Raw genomic sequence first — 18,928 nt, forward strand, 5'->3', positions numbered from 1 at the left:
TAACCCCCGGACCAAGCACGTCAGTATACGGTACCATTTCATGCATGATAGCCTGCAGCATGGTGTCGTCCAACTAAGCTACACGTCGACAACGGAACAGCCAGCCGATGGGTTCACGAAGCCGATGACCGTTCAGAAGCAGCAGAAGTTTCGGAAGCTAACTGGCGTCGCGGATTAGGGAGGAGTATTGTGATCGTAGCAACCCAGTAATTCGCGTCGCTATATGCACTTGTTATTAGTTGCTAAGTTTCTGAATAAAATTTTCATTCCACTGTTCAACGTCAACCGATAAAGACGTGTTTCAATTACTTTCTACAGATTTAAAGCATTTTCTCTATCCTCTGCCGTCCTAAATGGTTAAGTTGCAAAATGGAACCTCTGCTTCGTTGGCATCAGCCGCACAAAATGGAAACACTTATGAGATTTTGTCTTCCGATGAACTGGACTCTGATATAGCAGACAAGAGTGAGTCTCCGAAGGTACACGCCCCCAGTAAAAGGAAGCCAACTAACTCCCCGGGAGTGCGCCAGAAAAAAAAAACCCACTCTCAAAAGCTTGCAAAAATCTGGAGGTAGCGGGGATTTATTGAAAAAGTAATAGCTGCTCCATCTAATCCTTGCTGCAGCTATTCCACCCTGCCACTACCTAATAAGGGTAATCGTAAGAGGTTACCAAAAATAAACACCACGTCTACTCGCAATTCAAAGAAAACTCTCCCGTCCAAGCGAGGAAAGATTAAATTTAAGGACATTGGTGAATGCATATCTTTCGATGGATAATTCGTCGAGTGAGGATCAAGATATACACAGCATAGCATAGCATAGCATAAACCAGGTTGCACAATGTCGTAGGTGGTACGAGCTCCAAACTGTTGTTTAGAAGGAGACCCACCTTCATCCGTTGCTGTTAGATAGTAATTTGTGATTAATTACTACCTCTTAGATAAAGGAACAGACCAGAGCTGCCCTGGCCACGTCCTTGCATCTGGTGAGGAAAGGGGAGGAATTTTAGTCCGACACTTACTTAAGAGAGATGCAGAGAACTCTACGACTCCAAAGAAACGGTCAAATTAAAATTATCAGAACACAATTAGTTAAACATAAGGTACACTTCCCATGCAGACACCACAACCAGGATCGGATCATAGAAGAGGGAAATAAATGGAAAGTATGACGGGTGGAAACAGGGAGTATGGTCAAATAGGAGAAAATCGAGGTTACTACTGGGTCAGATCAAATGGCGCCCTGATCAGCCTCACCATCTCACCCTTTGTCGAGATACGACCTGGGGAAGAGTCGTGAGCTAAGCCAACAAAAGCGGCGTGGTTCTAGACCAGGGACCTGGGGCATTGTCATAATAGCGAGCCCTGCTCCCACATAAGTAACAAGCTTCAATAGCCCATTTCAAGAACGCAAGCATTCCGAAGCTATTTTCAAACAGGATAAGCCCCGCTCCAATACATTATCGCTGCAAATATACACCATTGATAATGTACTGAAACTATCAATCAAGCAGTAGTGCAATACTTGATTTACGCGTATTTAGTAAGTTTTGAAATGATCGTCTTGAATTTGATGGATATTTCCTATAGAGAACAGAGGAACGAAAAGGTTAATAAACTTAGCTGAGCGTAGGTTAGAACAGTCGGCACCACACGCAACAGATAAAAATTTGAAAATTTTCACTTAATGTACTTTTCAACATCACTTCTGTATTTTCAAATTAACACTTTTTAAAAATGAAATTGTAAATTTATAACATTTTCACTAGAACGAAAATGACGCAGCAAAACAAAAACACGTAATTTTCGCAGCGCGGCCTACTTCGATCGCCCGTCGAGTGAGAATCAAGATATGATCACTTTATTACAATGGAACTGTCGTAGTTTAATACCTAAATTAGACTTGTTCAAGTATTAGATTACAAATCTGATTGTGATATATTTGCACTCTGTAAAACTTGCCTTTCTTCTGAAGATGAACTAAACTTCCATGATTTTAACATTATCCGCCTGGCGTTCTTTTGAGGATCAAAAAGTGCTACCCCTTCTATAAAATCTCAATCCCAATAATTGTCGAAATTGTCGCTTGCCAAATAAATGTGAAGAACAAAGATCTTTGCATAGCGTCTGTATATGTCTCTCCAAGGACTTCCGCCGTCAGCTTTGGAGTTCAGTTAATATCCTTCCATCTCCAGTTCTATTACTGGGCGATATGAACTCACACGGTACTGGTTGGGGCGAATCATACGATGACAATAGAGCGGGTATTTTCTATGATTTGTGCGACGATTTCAACTTGTCTACCTTGAACACTGGTGAAGTAACACGTATAGCAAAACCTCCTGCTCGAGAGGGCCGTCTTTGTGCTCTAACTCACTATAATTAGATTGTCTGTGGAAGGTTATCAATGATCCCCATGATAGTGATCACTTACCAATTATTATTTCAATCAAAAATGGTCGTCTAAAAACAGATCAGTCTATTCAAGTTCCTTTTGACCTCAAATTTGTATCGGCGGTTAACGCTTGGTATTGATTCTACCGATTCTCTATCACCATTGGACGAGTATCGTTTCTTTACCGAACTAATCTACAAAAGCGCATTAGAAGCTCAGAAACGACGTGTTCCAAGTGCATCCTTCAAAAGAAGACCCGCCACCCCTGGATGGGATGACGAATGCACAAAGTTGTATCTTGAGAAGGCCGATGCCTTTAAAGATTATCGTAGACATGAAAGATCTAAGCTTTTTGAAAAGTATCTAAAGCTTGGAAAAAGCTTAAAAACTTATTAAAAGCAAAGAGACGAAATTACTGGCGTACTTTTATCGAAGGACTTTCTAGAGAAACCTCGATGACAACGCTTTGGAAAAAGGCTCGCTATATGCGAAACCGCTCATCTACCAAGGAGAGTGAAGAATACTCCTCCCAATGGATATTCGACTTCGCTAAAAAGGTTTGTCCATACTCAGTCCCAGCACAACCGACTATACGTGATACAGCCCGAAGTAACGGTTCTCTGGGTGAACCATTCACAATGCTGGAATTTTCAATGGAACTTCTTTCAGCGAATAACTCTGCTCCGGGAAGCGATATGATCAAATTCGACCTTCTAAAAAACCTCCCCGATATCGCTAAAAGACGATTACTTAACCTATATAATTCATTTATGGAATTCAATATAGTTCCACCAGCATGGAGACAGGTACAAGTAATAGCTATTCAAAAGCCTGGGAAACCAGCGTCTGATCACAATTCTTACCGTCTGATCTCTATGTTATCATGCCTGAGGAAATTATTAGAAAAAATGATCCTATCAGGACTTGACCATTAAGTTGAATCAAACAACCTGCTTTCAAATACGCAGTTTGGTTTCCGGAACAAACGATTGTCTAGCGTTGCTTTCATCTGATATTCAACTGGCTTTTGCGCACAAGGAGCAATTGGCTTCAGTCTTTTTTGGATATTGAGGGCGCATTTGATTCTGTTTTCATAGACATACTGTCACACAATTTGCACAGTAGTAATTTAGGTAGTAGGTATTTTAACTAATTTCCAGTATAATTTGCTGTCAGAAAAAAAAAAACAAATGACCTTCAATCTAGGTCAACTGACAACTTCTAGAATTAGTTACGAAAGCTAGAAAACGAAGTGCGACGTTGCTATCATTGCAGAGCCATATCGAGTCCCTCTCGATAATGGTAACTGTGGCGTGGCGGATAGAGCAGAAATGGCGGCCATACAAGTCAATGGCCGGTATCCCATTCAACAAGTGGTGGCGGGCTCATACGAAGGTTTCGTGATCGCCAAAATCAATGGACACTATGTATGTAGTTGCTACGCACCCCCGAGATGGACAATTGATCAGTTCCACCAGATGCTAGATGAGCTCACCGGAGAGCTCATTGGACGCAAACCAGTCGTCATCGCAGGAGATTTCAATGCTTGGGCAGTGGATTGGGGGAGCAGGTGTACCAACGCAAGAGGGTATAGCCTGCTGGAAGCTCTGGCAAAGTTGAACGTCAGTCGGGCCAACTTAGGAACCATCAGCACCTTCCGCAAAGATGGTAGGGAATCCATTATCGACGTCACTTTCTGCAGTACGTCGCTAGTGGCAAATATGAACTGGAGAGTGTGCGAAGAGTACACCCATAGTGACCATCAGGCGATCCGGTACAGTATCGGCGAACGGACACCGGTGGAAATGCGGAGGACGAAAGTAAGCGAGCGGAAGTGGGAGACGAAGGCATTCAATAAGGATCTGTTCATCGAATCTCTAAGGGTAGACATCCGGGTAGCGTCCCGGGTCTAAGCGCGAACGAGTTAACCGAATCATTAGCAAGGGCATGTGGCATAACTATGCCGAGAAAACTGGAACCAACGAACAGGCGGCGTCCAGCTTACTGGTGGAACGAGGAAATTAGCACCATCCGTGCTACTTGTCTTCTAGCTAGAAGGCGCGCGTTCAGAGCGCAAGAACGGAAGCAGACAGAGAGGAGCGCAGGGTGGGGTTCCGAGAGGCCAGGGCTGCACTGAAACGAAAGATAAAGCTGAGCAAGTCAAATAGTTTCAAGGAGCTGTGCCGCGATGCCGATTCCAACCCCTGGGGCAACGCATACCGAGTCGCAATGGCGAAGATCAGAAGTCTAACGATGCCGGTTGAAATGTGTCCCAACAAGCTGAAAGTCATCGTGGAGGGACTTTTGCCACAGCATAACCCAACGACCTGGCCACCAGATGGAGACAACGTTGAACAAGTCTCCAACGAGGAACTCCTAGCAGCAGCGAAAGGGTTGAAGGTGAAAAAAGCTGCCAGCCCGGATGGAATTCCCAACGTGGCGTTGAAGGCTGCGATCCAGAAGTTCCCGGGCATGTTCAGGATAGTGCTGCAGAAATGTCTGGACGAGGGTCAGTTCCCTGATAGGTGGAAGGTACAAAAGCTTGTGCTGTTGCCAAAGCCCGAAAAACCGCCGGCGGATCCAGCATCGTATAGGCCAATATGCTTGCTTGGATACTGTCGGAAAGCTCTTGGAGAGGATCATCCTGAACAGGCTGACGAAATGCACGGAGAGTGAACACGGATTGTCGGAGAGGTTCGGATTCCGTACAGGGAGATCAACGGTGGACGCAATTCGGACAGTGATTGACAGAGCCGAGAAAGCTTCCAAACAGAAGCGGAGAGGAAATCGATACTGCGCCGTGATTATGATTGATGTGAATAGCGCCAGCTGGGAGGCCATCGCCAAGGCGCTCCATAGAATGAGGGTTCCAGACTACCTCTGCAAGATTCTAAGTAGTTATTTCCAGAACCGGGTCATGGTCTACGCGACAGACACGGGGCAGAAATCGCTTAGAATCACGGCGGGAGTTCCACAAGACTCCATTCTAGGTCCCACGCTGTGGAACGGAATGTACAATGGCGTGCTGACGCTCAAGCTGCCCAAAGGAGTTGAGATCGTTGATTTTGCGGACGATGTCGTCTTGACGGTAACCAGTGAGACGCTGGAAGAAGTGGAAATGCTGGCGGCCGAGGCGATAGATACGATTAGTAACTGGATGCAAGGAGCGAAGCTGCAGATAGCCCACCACAAAACAGAAGTGATGTTGGTCAGTAGCTGCAAAGCAGTGCAGCGGGCAGAAATCACCGTTGGAGAGCACACCATTGTTTCGAAGCGCGTGCTGAAGTATCTGGGAGTGATGATCGACGACCGGCTAAACTTTAACAGCCACATCGAATATGCTTGCGAGAAGGCGGTGAAGGTCATCAACGGAATAGCCAGAATCATGCCGAACAATTCTGGTCCAAGCAGCAGCAAGAGGCGTCTTCTGGCTAGTGTGTCCTCATCGATACCAAGGTACGGAGGTCCAGCCTGGATTGAAGCGCTGAAAACGAAGCAGAACCAAAGGAAATTGAGCAGTACGTTCCGGCTCATGGCCACGCGAGTCGTGAGTGCGTACAGAACCATTTCGATGGAGGCAGTATGCGTTATCGACGGTATGATCTCAATCGGCATCACCTTGGCGGAGGACTACGAGTGCTATATGACGAGAGAAACCAGAGGAGTACGAAAAATGGTGATAACGGTGTCGATGGATAAGTGGCAGCAGGAGTGGGACACACAGGCTAATACCGATTCTTTCGACCTGGGTGAACAGGAAGTATGGAGAAGTCAACTTCCACTTGAGTTCCTGTCTGGTCATGGCTGCTTCAGGAAGTACCTGCATCGGTTCGGGCACACAACGTCACCCTTCTGTCCGGAGTGTGGGAATGTGGAAGAATCACCAGGGCACGTGGTCTTCGAATGTCCTACATAGATTTGATGCTGTGCGAGAGGAGATGCTCGCCCTCAGCACGGAGAATGTCGCCGTAGAAATGTGTCGAGATGAGGGCACCTTTAACGCCGTCAGCAGAGCAGTAACGCATATCATGTCAGCGCTGCAGCGAAAATGGCGAGAGAACCAGCTAGAAAGTTGTAATGTGCTCACACCAGTGCGAAGTGAAAGCCGAAGCCGAGAGAACTCTCCGACAGAGTGGGCTGAATCCACCACCGGGGTTAACCGAGTAGAACGCGACGCTGGGAGCTAAATGGCTCACAAATTGAAGAGACGATCAGCGAACTGGAAGCGCCAATTAGCTGAGGTAAAGTGAGGTGCGTAATGCACGGCCCCCTCCGAAGTAATACGACAAGTGGTTCCGGGAGAAAAGGGCAAGGCGTTCAAGGAGGTATTAGTGGAGTAAGAATCCCACACACCGTGTCACCGTGACTGTGCGCCCAGTCATCAAGCGGTGGCACGATGGCCTTTTGAAGGTTTCCTCCTTGCAAAAAAAAAAAAACACAAAAACAAAAGAACACATACAGAAACAATTTTCGATCCCATTGAGATGAGTCTATTGTTGTATGACATTCGACTCTCCGGGTCTTGAAATGAAATTGTGTTTTTCAAGTGATATTATATCCTTTCGGTACACTTTGGTGTACGAGAAAGGCAAAAAGGTTGGTATCAGCAAATTGTGTTATATTTAGCCATGTAATGAATATGTTGCTTGCTGTATATTATTTTAAAACTGTATTTGTAAAATCGTTACAACAGGGTTAGTGTTTAGCGCCAATTCATCGTACTTGGCTTCGTTGTACAGTACTCTCCATTTCTCGATGATCTTTATTTCGATATTCCTTCCTATCTGAATCGTTTCAGCAACCCTGATCCTGATTCATCAACACTTTTTGTGTTTAGAATCGTATTGTGTAGCCGTAGAAGTTTTTAGAATCGTTGTTGTTGTTGTTGTTGTTGTTTATTATTGACATTTTACATCCTGCGGATGCATTCATGTCAGTTCAATAGATTTTTGTGTAAACAGTGTGTGGGTGTTTTCAGAGTGATGTGAGGGTGAGTGTTAGTGTTTACGATACAATTCAAAATTCACTTAGCTTTCTTATCGTTTGCTCGTTTCCTGGTTCATCGTCTGCATGCTCATCTCATGGTTTACCCTTCTTCTCCATAAATTTCTTCTTTACTTCTTCTATATATATATTCACCATCTTCATTCTTCATGATCTTCCATATATCTTTTCCACATTATTTTTCGATTTCTCCGTTCCTTCCTTGCGCTTCATATTTATCTTCATTCTTCTGCATCTTCATAATCATTCATGTCTTCTGTAGTACTTTCGTTTTCTGCTTCATCTTCATCCTTTTTCACTTTATCTTCTTCGATTTCCATTCAGCATCTTCTTCATGAACTCATTTGCTTCCAACATTCATCGGTAACATTCTTCCACTGCATCTTCTTCCATTTCCACGTCAACAACGGTCCCACAGCATTCACATGCTGGCGGAGCTGTTTTCTTCAGCAAAAATTCATGCGTAACCCTAGTATGACCAATGCGCAGACGAGTGAGTATGCGTTGCTCGGCAGAGCTGTACTGATCGATCCACTTCTTTGTTTCCCTTTTGTCCTCCTTCAGCTTCACATCTGTCAATTGTGCCCAACGTGCTTCCCATAGCTGACGAAAGACTTGGTTCATGTTCTTGATGGAATCAATTCTTGGTACGGCAACGTTGATTGGTGGACTGTTTCGTGCTTCACTGGCTAGACGGTCTGCTTCTTCGTTACCGCGAATTCCGGCATGACCAGGGATCCAACAAAGGTGGATCGGCCGTCCACGTAGTAAGCGCTCGATTTCCTGGATCCACGGATGCTGCGATCTACCACTCTCTATGGCCGAAAGACAGCTGGCCGAATCAGACAGAATTATAACACATTCGGTTGATGCTCTTGCAGCGATGACGGCCGACTTGATTGCAAAGGCCTCCGCCGAAAAAACGCTACATTGTGACGGAAGACCTATTGCTTGCTGAATGCTGCTACTAAATACACCTGCTCCAACTATGTTCTCGCATTTAGAACCATCCGTATAAATAGCCAAAGCACGGCTAAACCGGTTAGCCAGCAACTCCTGCACGATGGGACGCACTGTATTCGGGGGGTCGACAGCTTTCACCTTCCGTTTCACATCCCAAACAATATGCGGCTTGGGTTCATACCACTCTCGGTTGGCTAGACGTGTTAGTACAGCGATGTTTGGAAGCTCTACATCAATCGTCGCCAGGCGATCGGACGCTCGTTCCACAACTGGAAGATCGATATTCCTGGAATCCTTCTCCATCAAACGAATTGCAGCACGAATTATGGCTTGCATAATCATTAAATCGAATGGCAAAGTGCCTGCTTCAGCCATAATCGCTGGAATCGGACTGGTGACGTACGCCCCTGAGGCGAACCGGACCATCCGGTTGTAGATGGGTGCAAGAGTCTGCACCACCGAATCCTTCGCTCTACTGACGAGCCCGATACCGTAGATAAGTCGCGACGTGACGATTGCTGATCCGATACCCAACAGAGAATCGCGTTGCCCTCGCGGAAGTTTAGCCCCGATCATCTTCAAGATCCGCAGTCTAGAGTCGCACGTGTTTTTGACTACCTTGCAATGGTGTTTGAAGGACAGCGACCGGTCAAGGTTGACGCCAACAACTTTCAGTTGATTCGTCCTCGGTACAGCTGTACGGTCGATGAATATATCGTTGCTGGGTTCTCGACGGGCGTTGGGACTGCCGTAGAAAATTTTTGATTTTGTCGCGGAAATTGTGAAGCCGACGCTTTTCGCCCATTTGTCGACAGCTTTCACTGCAGCCTGTAGATCTCTATACAGAGGACGCTCCTTACTCCTCCGTACCACCAGCAAAATTCGTCCGCATAGAGAAGCACGGCAACAGTATGCGGCACCACTCTGAAAATCGGCTGCATCGCTATAAGGAATAACGTGACAGACAACACTGATCCTTGAGGGACTCCGTTCTCCAATGGCATTTCATCCGATAAATGTTCTTCCACGTTCACCCGGAAAGATCTATCGGTGAGGAAACTGTTCAGTACGTTGAACATGCGCCCACCCATCTGCCACTTACGCAGAGTACGCAAGATACCGTACCGCCAAGTGGTGTCGTACGCTTTCGACAAATCAAGCGATGCAATCAAGCAGTGTTCGTCCCGATTTGGCAATGACTTATCCAACTCCGCCAAGTATGTGTCGACGCCTCTTCCAGCTCTAAAGGCGTGCTGCCTCTTATCCAGTCGTCCATTTGACTCCAACTCAGTCGTCAATCTGCGGTTCACGATACGTTCGAACACCTTTGCGATGCAGTTGGTCAAAGTGATAGGTCGGAAAGCAGCAGGTCCAGATTCACAACAGTATTAATAAGTTTAAAAATTACTCTTTTGATTGTCGATTTCTCCATATTTAGGTGGTGGAAAGTTGAATCCCTCACTAAGATGTGCCCGCTGCTGGTGTGCAAAAGAACCAGTACTAAGTAACTAACGGATTTCCACAGTACATGGCATATAAGATCGACTCAAATTTAAATTTGGATTACTCAAACTCTAGAAAACATAGTTTACTTGTAGACTGAGTAAATTTTCCGAGCCATTCTAGAAGTATACACTCAAAGAATAAATCACACATCCAATGGAAAATATTCATTAGAATTTCACATAACTTTCATGTGGTATTATAATTGGGAATTGCATCACAAAATCGCATGAACATTAGTGGGAATGACACTGATGAAGACTGCACATTGTAGTCGAAATACGTATCTGTCATGGATACCAAAATTAATTAAGTGGAATTAAATGGAAGATAACCTTTTTTGCTGAAATTTAAGTGATTTATAGAACTCATGTTATTAGATTTTGTTTGTCTTGTCCCCCGTCTCGATGAGTCCCAATGAAAACTACATGAAAACTTTTTTCCGTGTACTAATTTCATATGTACATCGAGATGTTGCTCATATTAGATAACAAATTCCTGCAAAAGCTCGGAAAGTTTTACTCAGTCTATGAGTTAATTGCATTTTCAAGGATATTAGTGTGCTAATCTCAACTTTGTGTCGACCTCATTTGTCGTGTAATCGTAATTTATCTTTTTATTAGTGGCTTTTAACGTATACGCAAGGAATCAAAAATATCTCCAAATGATAAAATGACAAGCTATCAACGAACCGAATGATAAAGCTATGTCAGAAGTGGAAAGCAAAAAGGATACAATCTTCTTCTTTCTTTTTTCATGACAATGAACCCGTGCGACACAGCTCAGTCAGGGCGGTAGAAGGAAACGAGCAAATTGTTGGCAAGCTGCTTCACGAAGTAAAGCCGAAGATGATACACGTGTGTTAATGGGATTTTTTTTGTTATGTCTTTTCTAGGTTCAGATCAAGCTATGTTCTCATCCATGTATATTTCAACAAAGCAGGCAAGCACTATATAATTATCCTTCTACCACTCCGATCGAGCTATGTTACAGAGCGAGTTTGTTATGGTAGTCGTAGCAACCGTTTTGTGTGTATCGTTGGGTGCTTAATGTGTTTGGATTCGCTGCGTATACGGCGTAAATGGATGCATTCCCAACTCCAATTAGGTTCAATTCGTTAAAAGCAGGTCTTTTTTTTACTTTTACTGACATTTCAAATATCGCATCTATTTCATGACACGCAAAACTTCTTCTAATTTTATGCAGCCCAATTACAGACATTACTGAAATTCATAAAAAATATTTTTTGCTATATTTCTGAAAAAAAAATCTGGCATCTCTGGCCACGCAACTCCTCTTGATATCTGCGGGTTCCTACCTCCACGAGTAATTGATCTTTGGAACGGTGTCCTACCATAAACTGGAGTCATTCGACTTGCAGCACATCGTGATGGACCAGCGACTGCTCGAACCGCGTTCACTGACATCACCAGTGTACCCAAGTCAGACTGCTTCTTGGACACATCTTCTTCATTGAGACGGATTGCCCCGATCTCCTGAATCTTGTCAATAAGCTTCTGAAGTGTTAATCCTTCTTGCTGAGGGTTTGGTGTTTTACGGTTCATCATCTTGATTGCTGCTACTCTCACTCCCTTGTGGAAAGCTCGACAAGACAAGGTGTTCAAAATCTCGTCGAACTGTTTTTCTGCCGGATACTCGCACAATTTCACCGCTAGAGCAACTCATCGGATCAATGGCTTGTCGAATTCCGCTTAGATTTATGGCTCAATATGTATTGTTCTTTTTTAAGATTCTAGAATACATCAAAATGGTTGGATTATCTCAACTAGTGATGCACCGAATAGTACTATTCGGCCAGGTTTGCGGCGTTTACACCAAAATGTTTCCTGATGTTCGGTCTTTTACCATCTAACAAGCTTGATATTCGGCCGAATAATCTCAACATAATTTTAAATTCAGATAAATTTTGCTTGAAATTTAAAAAAAAATATATATGACCAAGCTTACTGAACTTCGGCAAGGCACCCGAGGGCAGCCTGCGACTACCCAGTGGGTTGTGACCCATACACTGAAGTAAACAAATCTTAGGAATTATATATGACATAGATATGATTTATTTACTTGGACAATTTCGTTTAATAAGACGACTCATGGCTTCCCCCCATCCAAACCTCACTACAACGCTGAACCAATCCTTACCTGACTACAGATGAAATCGTTCGGTTTCATGCAGAAATCCCCCAGTGCAACAGCACTGGCCAGATAGATCCCGGAAAGCAACCAGCATACGGTCACGGCCAGCAGGCCACACACGCTGAAGAAGATCAGTGCACAGCGGGAACTGCGCGTGGCCCCGATGACCAGGATGATGCACAGCACCAGCAGGAAGGTCAAGAATCCTAGCGTAACCGGCCATCGCAGCTCTTCGTAGAATTCGTACGTCTGCAAAGAATCAGAATGGAAAACACAAAATGGTGAGTGGGCGTACATAACTGCTAATTAAAAAAGTTTTCCTCTCGAGCTTCGCCGCCCCTTTGATAAGCGTTCCGTTTTCAATTAAAACGGGAGGAATGCCGATGGATGCATAGATAGTGCGAACATAATAGGCTTGTTCGAAGTTTTCGCCAGGTCTTGTTCGAAAGTAGTTTTAATTGACCGAAGAAATTAGAAGGGAAGGAAAGCAGTGACAACTTTTCGGTTTGCCGGGAGGCGGAAAAACTTAAACATAATTGGGCAATTTCCAAAACTCTCAAGCTGAAATTTAGAAAAGACATTCCTATCGACCGAATGCTAGATCAAGATCTTTCGGGTTGTGAAAATGAGTTACACAACTTCCCACCCGTTTCCCACCAGCAGCATCCAATCCATCTTCATTAGAACTATTTTTAGGGATCAGAAAAGGAGCAAAAGTGTCTGATTATAATGCTGGCGAATGGCGAATGGTGCTAGAGTGTGGCCTGACTGATGATGACAGTGATGGTGGCATCAGGATAAATATACATCACCATCATCTTCACCGCCACCGTCGTCGTCGTCGTCATCATCTCGCAATCTATTTCCAGCTGAGTCAATAGACACAATGAAATGGGAAAATGGATTCCTCAGTTGCTCCAGCAGTACCTCATCGGACGGACTCATCGCGATTTACACCAATGGATGTGGATGGAGTGTGCATGGTGTTGTCTCATGTGTGTCGCTTTACACCGTCACTTACGCTGACTAATGAGGATGACGGAGTGAAAAAGGTGATGGTGAGTAAAAAGCCACGAGGACGACGGTTTGATGCTTATGAGGATGCTGGCGAGGCAAAGGACGTGCAGTACGATTGTAGCAATGGAGAGATGGTTTTTCAGCTGATGGTTTTCAACAACCGTGGGAATGTTTAAGGGTTGGTTTCATTTCATCAGAGAGCGACCGGAACATAAGCGAAATGTGGAGGGCTCTGACGCAATTATTTGATGATGTAACTGTTATTGAAATCCATGGCGAAATGGATTTAGCAATATTCCTGACAACCTCAAATATTCTCCAATTTAATCGTAATGTTCCTGGCTTTTACGTTTCTTATCCGAGGATTTTGACTGCTCTCCGCTTGGTGTTCAAGATGCACATCTATAGTTATTAAGGCGATAGTGGATCAGTTTAGAGTGACTATCTTATATGATTTTTTTAAAATAACGCTACGCGCTACTGGAAATAAAAATTTCATAGGTCGTCAACTTTACTTATCAAAAGCTCACGAGTGACGCTTTTCGTTGGCTCTATTTGATGAAATTTGCAGTCCAGAATTGATTTAGGTTATTATGTGAGAGCTTCAGCCCCTTTGGTTGATGCAACTTTAATGAAGGTGGTAATTTTAAATTTAATTAAATAAATTTAACTATTTTCGGTGAATTTTTGAAGTAAATGTGTGTGCCTTTTTTCTAATTCAGTAGGACTAGAAAGTCATCTCATTTGTTTTTAGTAAGCCAAATCTGGAAACCACGAGAATATTTGTTCTACAAACTAATCATTGGCATACATAATGAACCCAAGTAGTATTACAAGCAGGGGTTAAAACAGTTGACGTTTTTACTACACTCGCTTCGTTGTCGTGCGCGACAGTCTGTTTGTATTCGAACACTCATGCTCTACCGTCGTCTCTCTCACACAACACGAGCGGTAGAATAACATTCTAGCTAAAAGAAAATTATCAAAATAACTATCATATGACAAGTGTGATTTCGTTGTAATTCCTCAATTTGGTGTAAATCAAACCATTTCTGATCAGAAATATTATTACTAGGACATCATTGCTTGCTATTTTCAGAATTCACACAAGCACTAAAATACATACATTCGTGACGGTCTTCGGCTACAGTGTCGTATGACAGAGCCTGTCATACGACATTTTAGTTTGGTACTGTACTATGATAGCTTGCTTTGCAAGTGTCGGAGGCAAAGGCAGTCAATTATCACAGAAAATGTGTCGACTACCGTGACCGCTTATAAGACTGATTACAAGTTTGATATTTGGAAAATTGGTTTTCCCAAATGTGGAAATTATCCTCGGGATATTTATTTCAATGATGATCACCAATTGCTCGAGACAGATTAAAATGAGTGAAGTTGCTAAGTTGTTTAGAACGCCAAGGGCAGGCTGAAAGGAAGACAGTTTGGTTCGGAATTCAGTCGCTGCATGGCGCTAGTGTACATACGAGATTTAGCGTTTTCGGATTTATTTTATCTCGTCATCCCGACCACATCGATGTCGCATAAACCTAACCACGGCAGACAAGTTACGCAGCGGAATCACTTCCGACCAAGGAACCAGGGAATCGACTGAGAAACTTTTCGGTAACCGCGTAATAAAGTGGCAAAGACGAGCGATACGTTTTGACTGCTTTTATTTACGGATGAATACAGTGGAACGGATAGCATATTATTCTCCCCTCTCTCTCGTTACCGTTCATAGATATGGGGACAGATGTCGCACTTCCGACACTCCTCCTCGACATCTTCAACGGTCGGTGTTTGCTGTCAAACCTAGCATCGTTGAAAATTGCTGTTGCTTCAGATGTCCTAGGGGTTTGGTGAGGGTATCGGGGATCATTGATTCTGAAGGGCAATACTGAATGGCTACCAAACCTTTCTCCGACAAATCTTCAGCGAAATACCTCCGGGTATCGATGTGTTTGGAGCGCCTTGATGTCCGGTCTATGAAAACAAATTCGATGCAACTGGTGTTGTCTTCGAATACAACGGTAGGTTCATCCTGCTCGATCCCGAAGTCCTCGAGAAGCTTCCGGAGCCACAGTAGTTCCCTGCAGGCCTCTGATAGTGTAAAATATTCGGCTTCCATGCTAGACAATGCCACGCCAGTTTGCTTGCGGCTTGCCCAGCAAATGGTTGCTCGTCCTAGTTGGAATAAATATCCGGTGTTGGATTTACGATCCACTGTATCGCCACTCCAGTCAGCATCTGGGGTCGAGACGGCTAATACATAGGTGTAACAGTCGGAAGAAGTGTTAGTTTGTTTACTTAAATGAACCATGCCCATTTTGTTATGGCATGTTTGCTATACGAAATGCGCCTCGTGTTTATTAGCGAATTTCACATCAAAGATTGATTAATTGAGTAGGAAATCAGTTTGGCACGGCATTTGTGACCAGCATACACCTTCCGGTAGTATGAAACAGGTCAAAAACTGTTCAAATCCGCAGATAAAATTTTTGTTTTGAATTTCTGTATAGCAAAATAGTGAACTTTTCGTGAACATTAACGGCAAAGAACTCACCAACACTGGGAGACTGTGAGTTCCTGCCCACCTGTTCATTTTCCATCGTGATCTGGGGTTCTTCAATGTTGTTCGAAAGCTTGAGCTTGTAGTTGATTGGACGAGATATCGGACTACCCTTTTCAATTCTAATCAATCTACTTCCGTCGGTTCACTAATTTTACGGCTAAGGATCGAAACGCTTGCCGACACATCCGGCCGTGTATTGATAGCCATGTATATAAGTGCTCCTACTAAGCAAGTGTACTGTATACACTCAAAAAATTTCACACGTTTGATCGAAGTGTTTAAACACTTGATTTTCTAAATGCACAATCACATTTACTTTAAGTGTATTTCACCTTGGTTCAATGTGTTATACATGTTAATTTATAGTGTTTCAAACTTTGAAATGTTGAAAATCTTTCACTATCTATTCAAGTGTATTGCACATTGAATCACGCTACTGTTCAAAACAGATGGATTTAAAGTGTTTTGCATTTCAATACGATGTGAATTGCTTGCTCAGAAAGGTAAACATCTATAACAAGAGTTGTGACTTTATCCTATCAACCTGCCTCATATATGAGAACAACCGTGGCACAGTGAGATCGAACGAAGACTCCGGCAGCAGCATACCCCAACAGTCCATGATCGAATCCCAAATCAGACCCATTAAAAATATATGTGAAAGCTCTGGCCTCTGGCAGTTTTGTTTATATATTTGTCGATTCATTTTTAGAGTCGGTAAAGTAGAATTCGATAAAGTAGAATATTGTAGAATATTGAACTATGGTGTGCAAAGCTTTTGATATCACCATATGAGGCACATAGAATCCAAGTGTGTCACAATTCAAATCCATAGTGTTCAGGCATGGTTCACACATGAAATGGATGTGTTTCACAATATGCGCAAAATTAAGTGTGAGACACATGATGATGACGTGTGGAATTTTTTGAGTGTATTATTGGGCAATACCGTGCTTCCATCTCTGGTTCGATAGTATCCTGCATCCAGAGGAACTTTCGATCCTTTTGCGTGATTTAATCCAAAACGGGTGGCGATCTTAGTGATGTAGCTGATTGGACCGAGCGACGACAACTTCACTCTTTTCTTCAGCTGACACTCAATTTGGTCAAGCTCTTCCTCAACTTCACTCGTAACAATTATATCGTCGACAAAGATCAGTAAATATACCAGCCTTCCAGAAACACGCTTACTGAACAAACACGGATCGGATTGCGATTGTTGAAATTCAATTTCTTCTAGGATAGCACAAATAGTCTCGTTCCACACCTTGGCACTTTGCTTTAATCCGTACAGACTTCTTTGAAGGCGGCACACTAATATTTCTTGACCACGTCGAGTTGGCCATGCAAATAAGCACTTTTCACATCAAGATGGCGATCGTGCATTCTCTTCTTTCCAGCAACTGTCAACAGGGTGTAGTGTATTTGATATGGTTGATATAAAATAAAAATTAATTTACTTTAATTTCGTGTGGAGTCGACAAAGTGCATTTGGTAACACTGGGAGTCGACACACATGACATAACTGGACGATTCATACGCGCCGAGAGCAGTTGAGTATGAGCTTCGGAAAGCTCCGAATACACAAATGTGATTCGTGTCATGGAAAACGAAGATCGGCTTCGAGACGACATCAGACATCAGACGAGGGAGATAGAACAAATGATTGCTATGATGCTCTGGGATAGAAGAGTGCAAAAGGATGGATGACTGGTTCATCGAGTTGATTCAGGCTGGCTAGTTGCCCGTCTCGCATTCTTGTGTCTAATTTTAAAGCGGATGGACGTAGCTGATCAACGCGGGATGGTTTGGCTGGCGTCGTTCCAGTGACAAACGATCGAGGCTTGCAACCTCGATCTGAGTTCACGACACAGAGTTCTCAAAGTCGTTTGGGTAGCGACAGGGGCAAAAAAAAAATTGTCGTAGTCAACACCAAATTGAACACCCACTTGCTTCCTATAGCCCTGCGCCCGGCGGGTAACTCAACTAGGGTCAACGTGTTATTTTTCATTAGTGATTCGTACTCTTCTTGCATTGCTGCTTGCCACAAATCACTATACCGGCTAAAGTTATCGATTAATGTCATCAGGTAGCGACTACCCCCAGCGGTGACGTTCGACATAGGGCCGCAGACATCAGTGTGGATTAGATCAAGGACACGACTTGCTCTGCTATTTGAAACATGAGGAAATGAGCAACGAGGGAGCTTACCTTCCAGACACGATTCGCAAACCTGTCTTAATCCGCAGTCTTGTACATTGAATCGTTCTACGAGAGTGCCTGTTTTCAATTGATCAAGCACAGCAGGATCCCTGTGGCCGAACCACCTGTGCCAAATATGTTGGCAGTTCTTTAGATGATGGGCCTCTTTAATTAACTTTGCGAATTCAACTGTCTTCAGGATAAATAAGCTTCCGTGCGTTCGTTGGCAGGGCTGTCTCCTCCGTTTGTTTTATATAGCCTGGGTCCAGCGGTATCTTCGACGGCTTAGCGTCCCCATGTCTCGATGTAGTTTCCTTGGTTCATGGTGTAGTGCCCGTCGACCTTTTCGATGTGGATTCCGAGAAATTGACGCAGATCTTCCAGAGAATACAGCTTGAAATGTTTCTCCAGGGCGGTCCGAATTTGCTCGAACTCCTTTTCCGAGTGGCAGAAGACGACCATATCGTCCACGTAAATCACGTTGAAGCACCTTTTCCCGTCCTTGTTCTTTTTCACGTAAAGGCACGAGTCCGCCTTGCCGGGCTCGAAACCCACCTGCTTGAAGATGCCGTCGAGTTTCGAATTCCAAACCCTCGCCGACTGTTTCAAGCCGTAGAGGCAACGCTTCAAGTGGCACACCAAATTGCCGTCCGATTGGAATCCTGGGGGCTGCTTCATAAAGAAATCTTCTTCGAGGTCGGCATAAAGGTAGGCGCACTTGAAGTCGACTCGCGATCGTTAGTAGTGCTTCACTACTGGTGCGAACACCTCGTCGTAGTCCGTACCGTAGCGCTGTGTGAACCCTTGCGCTACCAGCCTTGCCTTGTGTCGTACAACTTGACCGGTCTCATCCTCCTTCTCCTTGAACGTCCACTTGCAGCCGATCGCTTTTCTTCCAGGAGGCAGTTGCACCAGTTCCCAGGTCTGATTATCGGCGAGTACGCCGATCTCCTCCTCCATCACTGCCTGCCAGGCAGCCTTTTCGGGGCGTTGGACCGCTTCCTCGTACGTTCGTGGTTCCTTCACAAAATGCTTCGTTACGCTGGTCATCTCGTCGAACCGTTCCGGCGGGATACCTTTATTGGCCCGTTCGGATCTTCTGGGCTCGCGTTCG

General features: G+C 44.2%; 1 protein-coding gene across 3 annotated transcripts in view; it reads right to left on the reverse strand.

Moving 5' to 3' along the window:
- The window catches only part of LOC135700643 (protein tweety-2), a 231,565-nt gene that overhangs the window by 22,881 nt on the left and 189,756 nt on the right, over positions 1 to 18,928 (reverse strand). For all 3 annotated transcript variants that reach the window (XM_065221214.1, XM_065221213.1, XM_065221212.1), the window contains exon 4: positions 12,027 to 12,269. In XM_065221214.1, the coding sequence (XP_065077286.1) occupies positions 12,027 to 12,269 (243 nt within the window). The remainder of the gene's footprint in view (positions 1 to 12,026; positions 12,270 to 18,928) is intronic.

The sequence above is a fragment of the Ochlerotatus camptorhynchus genome, unplaced genomic scaffold (genome assembly GCF_037179485.1).
Source record: "Ochlerotatus camptorhynchus isolate MF236.1 unplaced genomic scaffold, CSIRO-AGI_Acam_v1.1 ptg000140l, whole genome shotgun sequence".
Taxonomy (NCBI): domain Eukaryota; kingdom Metazoa; phylum Arthropoda; class Insecta; order Diptera; family Culicidae; genus Ochlerotatus; species Ochlerotatus camptorhynchus.